At 36.7% G+C, this 7,298-nt stretch overlaps 1 protein-coding gene across 1 annotated transcript; it reads left to right on the plus strand.

Annotated features, from left to right (window-relative positions):
- The first annotated feature begins 204 nt into the window (after positions 1–204).
- On the plus strand, positions 205–5,913 carry LOC122595470 (vacuolar-sorting protein BRO1-like). The gene is made up of 8 exons (XM_043767837.1): positions 205–1,007; positions 2,088–3,041; positions 3,758–3,847; positions 4,307–4,375; positions 4,512–4,652; positions 4,814–4,862; positions 4,933–5,036; positions 5,117–5,913. Exons 1-8 carry the CDS (start codon positions 324–326, stop codon positions 5,681–5,683), a joined length of 2,658 nt encoding a protein of 885 aa, XP_043623772.1. The 5' UTR covers positions 205–323; the 3' UTR covers positions 5,684–5,913.
- Positions 5,914–7,298: the final 1,385 nt, after the last annotated feature.

Below are 7,298 nucleotides of genomic sequence, written 5' to 3' on the forward strand. Positions count from 1 at the left end.
ATCACCCAATCAACGCCACATCATCGTCGCTCTCACCGTCACCAACACCCACCGCCACCTTTCACCATGATCAACACGCCGTTACCGTTATCATCATTACCTTCACATCACGCGGACATGCCTCTAGTTGCTATTACAAGTTAACAACCATTTGCTAAACTTTAGAAACATATAAATACGAATATCATTCGGTATGATATCGATATATCCACACATAAGGTTGTTCGTCCTTCGTAATACATGACATAGAGTAATTTTAACCCCCAAAATATCTTTTTTCTTTCCAACTAAGAAAACCTCACACAAACACAGTCACCGCGATCATGTCATCTACGGCGTCATCAACGGCGGCGACGACGAACATCATGCTAGCAATTTACGAAAAGAAAACCACATCAATCGATCTCTACCGTCCATTACGCAACTACATAGTCTTCAATTACTCAGAGCGCGAAGCTCAAACCCTAGAAGACGATCTCGAAACCCTAAAGTCACTCCGATCATCAATTGAACGTTCCTCCGCCGCAGATTCACTTCCGGCGCGGCGAGACACCTTACAAAGCTACTTCAAGGCCTTAACCGCCGTCGAATCGAGGTTTCCGATTTCTAACGATAAGGATCACGTGAATTCGATAACGTTCACGTGGCACGATGCGTTTAAGAACAAGCAGAAAGCGGCTCAGCAGAATATACATTTAGAGAAAGCTGCAGTGTTGTTTAATCTAGGTGCGGTGTATAGTCAGATAGGTTTGACTTTTGATCGGTCAACGGTTGAAGGGAGACGGCAGGCAGTGCAGGCGTTTGTTTCCGCAGCTGGCGCGTTTGCGTTTTTGAGAGATAATGAGTCGGTTAAGGCGAGCGTTGGGAATTCGACTACTGTTGATGTTTCGGTTGAGTGTGCTGGAATGTTGGAGAGGTTGATGCTTGCTCAAGCTCAGGAATGTGTGTTCGAGAATAGTATCGCGAAAGGAAGTACTCCTGGGGTCTGCTCCAAGATTTCCAGACAGGTTGAATTTTGTTGATCTAAATTATGTTATATATAGTTGTGTATATGTATATATGTATTGTGATTGTTGATCGATGTGCATCGTTTAAAATTCTCTGCATTATGTTTGTTAGTGATTGTAAACTTGCAATGCTCTTGTTAACATGTCTGTTTAGTTTAGTGTCTAAGATATTATTTATCTTTGTATGTAAGTATACATAGTTCTAAGAAGCGTTAAATGCCCTATCAAAATTTGCTTGATCACTGGTAATTGGAATTATTTTGTTTAGACGTGTGTTTACTTTGTGATGATAAACTTGCTATAGATCTAGATTTTGTGGTGGGGTGTTCATAGTCATGTGTTTTGTTACTACAACTAAGCGCCATAGTTTTGGAGGATTTTGTTGATGTGGGCATTAAGTGGAATATTGTCAATGTATATAGAGGACTTAAGAGACATATGTTCATAAATGATTAGGGTACATTTCTTCAGCAAATTCATAGTTGGGAAAGCTATTGCGACCCGATAACTAATATATAGCGAGTTGAGTTTTAGAATGTCTTGCTATGACCCAACTGTTAGATTAAATGGTGTTGATGATTGCCCCACCGCTGGATTTAATATGTCTGTAAGCAGTCATTAAGTCTTCTAAATTGCAACTACTATAGTTATTCTAACATTTCAACCTTGTTTTCTCTTTACCTTATTTTACATCAGGATTGTGAGTGGCTGTTTAATTGGAATGTAGATTTTTAGATCGCATAAAGTGTAAACTTGTAACGTTTCTACTTGAACACATTTTTATATGAAAAGGTTCATATATTGGAACTTAAAATAACGAGTTTTTTTTATGTAACCACACAACAATCAAGTGTTATATGCCTTTGGCACACATTTATTTATCTTGTTTGATTTGATGCAATTTTTAAGATGCCCTGACTGTTTGTTTACCGATACATGCTAGTTTCTTATTTTTGAAATGCTGTTGAGTTTGTTTCTACTAACTGACTCGATAGAATTTAACTTCAAGTGCATATGATATTGCAAAGAGGTAACTATATGTGCATTCTTAACATCCTTGCCCAATGCAACTAAATATAGGTGGGTCTTTATTACGAAGAAGCTCTATTGGCACTGCATGCTGCACCCCTCACCCAACACTTTGACAAGACATGGCTGTCTCATGTTCAACTGAAAGCAGCCTTGTTTTACGCAGAGGCTTGTTATAGATATAGTTTGGAGCTTCACGAGAAAGAGGAGATTGCAGAAGAAATTGCACGGTTAAAGAGTGGTATCGGTGCTTTGACTGATGCTAAAAAATCATCTCCAAAGGGGGCTGCACAGCAGATACTTGAGGCTATTAGTAAATTGGAGACTAATCTTAATCGTAATCTAGAGAGGGCTATGAAGGAGAATGACAGGGTCTACCTTATGAGGGTTCCTCCAGCAAGCTCATTACAACCTCTTCCTGCATTTGCGATGGTCAAACCTTTGAACATGAACGAGGTGTTGGATGCAAGCAAGGATAGGATGTTTGCAAGTCTTGTTCCTGACAGCAGTGCAAAGGCTCTTTCAAGGTACACTGAAATGGTCGATGATATCATCAGAACTCAAGCTGAGAAATTGCAGCAAGGAAGTGAGCTTGCTCGAGTGAGCCTCAAGGAAATGGACTTGCCTGATTCAATTCTTGCTCTGGAAGGACATTCTGTGCTGCCAACATCTCTATGGGAAGATGTAGAGGCAGTTCAGATTAGTGGTGGTCCAGCTGGCTTGGAAGGTGAGCTTCAACAGCTTCGTGATTTAAGGAGGGTAAACAATGAGATGCTGGTCCAGACCGAGGAGCTTCTCCAAAAAGAAGCAGCAGAAGATGCTCAATTTAGAAGCCAATTTGGGACACGGTGGACCAGGGCTCAGTCTAGTACTCTCACCAAAAACTTACAGGATCGGTTAAATAGGTTTGCCGCAAATTTAAAGCAAGCTGCAGATAGTGATGGCAAAATTGAACGCTCAGTGAGAGACAATATGGCCCTCATGTCCATTTTAGATCGTCGCCCAGTAAGTTCTTTTGAACTCATTACATGGTTTGTTGCTAATCTTTGTTCTAATAAGTTTGACAAATTTAAAGTTAGTATTCATGAGATTTATTGATGTTAATACTTGGTTCATTTATCAAGTGTTTTGGTTAGAAGTTGGATAATGGGCTGGTCAGTGAGGTTGGGTAATAGCTTAAAACAGATTCTTTATTTGTACTGTAAATCATAGATTTGAGGTTATTTTTTCTTTTCTTAAATATTAGATAAATAAATGAAATCTTTAAGTTAAAAAAGAAAAGAAAAAAAGGTAGGGTCAATTGGAATACTTCCTGTTCAAATTTTTGTAATTTTTGAACTTTTAATTGTCAAAAGCTTTAATTTTATTAATTATAAGTTAATTTTTATTGGATAATAAGATTTAGGAGGTTTTATCTAATAATAAATTAATAATAGACTGTTGGCAACTTCAAGCCATATGACCCGTTTCCGTATGAGCTGTTTTTTATTTACTAAATGAGTTCACCTATAAGATATCTACCACCACCTTAAACTAGTTAATAAATTGGGATTATCATGTTTCCTTCTCAGTTATTATGGAGCTGTTTCGGTTTAATGTTGGTTGATAGTTAGGCTATTACATTATAATTGAGACAAGTGTAATGTGGATCTCACTGACAAAAAAATTGGTTTGCTTAAGGGTTTTTGTGTAAATTAACTTACGTGTTCTCTTATTTTCAGATTGAATCAGTCCTTCCAACCTTGGCTAAGCCGATCATGTCTTTGGATGCCAATGAAGATGCTGTAGTGGGGACCCTAAAGCAAAGCCTGGTAATGCTACTTGGAACTTTCTAGACTTTGAATAGTTAGAGTGTTCAGCTAAGGGAGTCAATATATTATTATGTGGTTATATAGAACGTATTGTGTGTGTTAAATGTTTCATGTGCACCCTAGTTTTGTAGACATAGTTAGTTCAGTTAGGAGTTATCCTTGGTGTTGAAACCTTTGATATTCTCTACATATGCTCACCCTTTTTTCTTTATGTATATGTGTGAGAGAGTCTATGTAATTATGTTTACATGTTATGTGATATCCCTTAAAAATCACATTATTTGTGTTTTGCTTGAAGTTCTACGATTTAATAAATATTATCAAAAACTTAAATATATAAATACTTTTTGATGGAATTGTGCTGTATAAAGGCTGATTGTACATCCAGATCAACTTTTGTTTCTTTTAGAGATGTCAACTTGCCATGGTTTTATATTTCTACCTTGTCATGTATTGCAGAGACAATTAGAGACATTGGGTGCTCAAAGAGCAGGTCTGGAAGACATGCTAAAAGATATGAAACGAAAGGTGTGCTCAATTCTGGTTGAGATATAAATTTCATCGTTCTGTTACTAACTGCAATTGCGATTTGGTATCATCTCTTACAATTTTGGCTGAGATGTATATGTTTGTCAGTTAATAATTCTGTTTTGGTTTGCTTTAGGATGATATACTCCCAAAATTGATGACGTCCACGGGTTCATACGAGGATCTCTTTAGAAAGGAAATAGCAAAATATAATCATATATGTGAAGAAATATCTCAAAACCTTCAGGCTCAGGATCAATTACTGCTACATATCCAGGTCTGATTAACTACCGACTCCACTTTGTTTTTTATGGTGGTGTTTTGTGCCCTCATATACTTTCCGGTTGCTTTTTTTCTCATCAAATTTTAATATTATGATTACATGAATCTAGTGTTGTATATTCTCTCTCAAATTCTAATTGGTTTTATTGTTTCTAGGCCCAAAATCGTGAATTTGCTGGTACCTTCAATATTGAGGATTACAAAGGTAATTATTCTTAATAGTTTTTGTTTACTTAAACATTTAATTATACATCTTATATTGAACTATTCTGCAGCTGCTTGTGATAAGTGCTATAAGCAGATTGAAGCTGCCATTGCCAAGTATCGTGAAATCAAAGAGAACATTAATGAAGGACTCAAATTCTATGTTACTCTTCAGGTCAGATATTATCTAATGTTTGTTTAGGCTTAATTTTGTCATCTTTGAAATTTATTTAATTTCATTATTTTGTCAAACAGGATGCGATCACAAGCGTAAAGCAGCAGTGCAGTGACTTCATCATGACCCGAAGCATACAGTGCCGAGATATGGTTGAAGAGGTACAACGACAAATGTCGGGTCTCAGTTTTCAAGATGGTAAGAATTCTAACACTTACAATTACCCTTCGGCTGGACAGCCTCAAAGAACATCATCCCAGCCAGACATGGCAAATATACCCAATCAACCTCGTCCTCAAACGCCTTATTACAACCAACCGCCACCACCAACAGCATATGCTCAACAGCATCCTCCACCACCTGCTGCTTCATCAGGATATACGCAGCACCCATCCTATTCTCTTCCACAACAGCCGCCACCGCCCTATGGTGGTTCCCCATACCCGCCTCAGCAGGGCCAACAACCTCCGCCTGCGGGAGGGTATCAGTACGGTCAACCTGCTTATCCTGGCTGGCAGGGCTCATACTACAACGCACAGGGTCAAGGACAAGGTCAGGGTCAGCAACCAGGATCTTTCCCTAGGCCGCCATATACAGCTCCTTCTCCTTACCCTCCTAACCAGGGTGGATATTATAATAAACAATAGTTTTGACTACTTGTGAATGGTTTTTGGTCTCGACTAAATAATATTGTTTGACTTGATTTACAGTCTCATTTTGTGTTAATGTTGTGTTGCATTATACAAATTGTTTGTAGACAAGTTGCGTACTATTTAGACTATGTGTACATAGGTATTATGAGGAGAATAACATACCCGGCATATGTGAATTCATCGATTACATTCAATTGTTGATTTGTTGTGCTTTGCCAGGTTCTTTATACGAACTATGGTTGGTATGTATTTCTTTGGAGTAATACTCTATAAAAATTTAGATTAATGCATGAAAGAGCAACAAAATTTACTGTATTTGTTTTGTTAGTGTTTGTATTTGACTGCAGACACGTCTGTTGTCTGTATTTAGACTCTTTTTTCACAATTTATGTCGGATCACATGGATAGCAAGTAATTGTTTGCTTATCTCAGACTGGAATACTTACGAGTTACGATAGATGTGCAAAGTAGTATGCTTGTATACATACCATTGCAAAGCACGTTCTAATATAATCCCAGTGTATTACATGTTAAATTGGTGACTTGTCTGTGTAATCCGTCTAATAGCGAATGAACTTTTAGCGAATCTTAACTTTCTTTTAGCAGTCGGATGTATGAATCATCGATCATGCAAACACGAGTTAAAACATGTAGTAGAAGTTCAAGAGTAAATCTACATACAGTTTTTTTTTTCTTTCCATCGTGTCTTGGTTATGTATGGCATATCATATCATATCTAACAATAGAGTGTATACATAAATATATTTTTTTCAGAAAAACAAGTACACAAATCCACACTTACTTGCAAACTAACTTCAATCCATAACCATTTCAATGGGACTAGAATCCACAACGCGATATTTTTTTTACCACATGAACAAAAATTCGAGGGCGTACACATTATACGTTATTTATCTTTAGCTGGTATGATTAAAAAGGTTGGCTAACAATAATATGTCAAACGTGCATACAAGATGAGGCCAAATGTTTTTAACTTGTACTACTGTATCTTTTTTACATTTGAAATGTTTGGAAAAAAAAAACACCCTCTTGTTAGTATTTACCCAACCTAGCGATATCGTCACAACTAACAACCGATAGATAATATTGACAGAAGAATTTCATAATGTGTATTTGGTCTTCTAGAATCATATAACGACTTGAATTGGAAAAGAAGGTAGTTAAAACTTAAAAAGACTGGAATTGTTGATAAGTTTAGTCCAGAACATTTTCTGGTCTAGAATCTAGCATGGAAGACAATCCATCCTAGTGTCTTTGTCGTTTGACTGTAATTTCATATAGTTATATATAAATGTTCTCACACAAAATAATTAAATAAGTTACGGTAAAAGATTAATTAGAAAAACTGTTGACGATAAACTCTACGTTACCTGTATATTGATGTATAATTGTATAAATAGAATTTTTGCTACACAGTATCTTTCAAGCTAAAATGTATTGTACAACAGCTTCGTGTTTGTCACCACCTAGAGAAGTTATGGTAAATTGGTAAGTACCAAGTTAGATAAAAAAGCATGGACAAAAAAGATAGACGGTTATATATATAGATGTACAAATGTGAAATTGTGTATGATTAGTTTTCTTTGTT

The sequence above is a fragment of the Erigeron canadensis genome, chromosome 4 (genome assembly GCF_010389155.1).
Source record: "Erigeron canadensis isolate Cc75 chromosome 4, C_canadensis_v1, whole genome shotgun sequence".
Taxonomy (NCBI): Eukaryota; Viridiplantae; Streptophyta; class Magnoliopsida; order Asterales; family Asteraceae; genus Erigeron; species Erigeron canadensis.

Coding starts and splice junctions, on each gene's coding strand:
- LOC122595470 (XM_043767837.1), top strand. CDS start 324: ATGTCATCTACGGCGTCATCAACGGCGGCGACGACGAACATCATGCTA. Junction 1,008..2,087: donor GCTCCAAGATTTCCAGACAG/GTTGAATTTTGT, acceptor AACTAAATATAG/GTGGGTCTTTATTACGAAGA. Junction 3,042..3,757: donor CCATTTTAGATCGTCGCCCA/GTAAGTTCTTTT, acceptor TCTTATTTTCAG/ATTGAATCAGTCCTTCCAAC.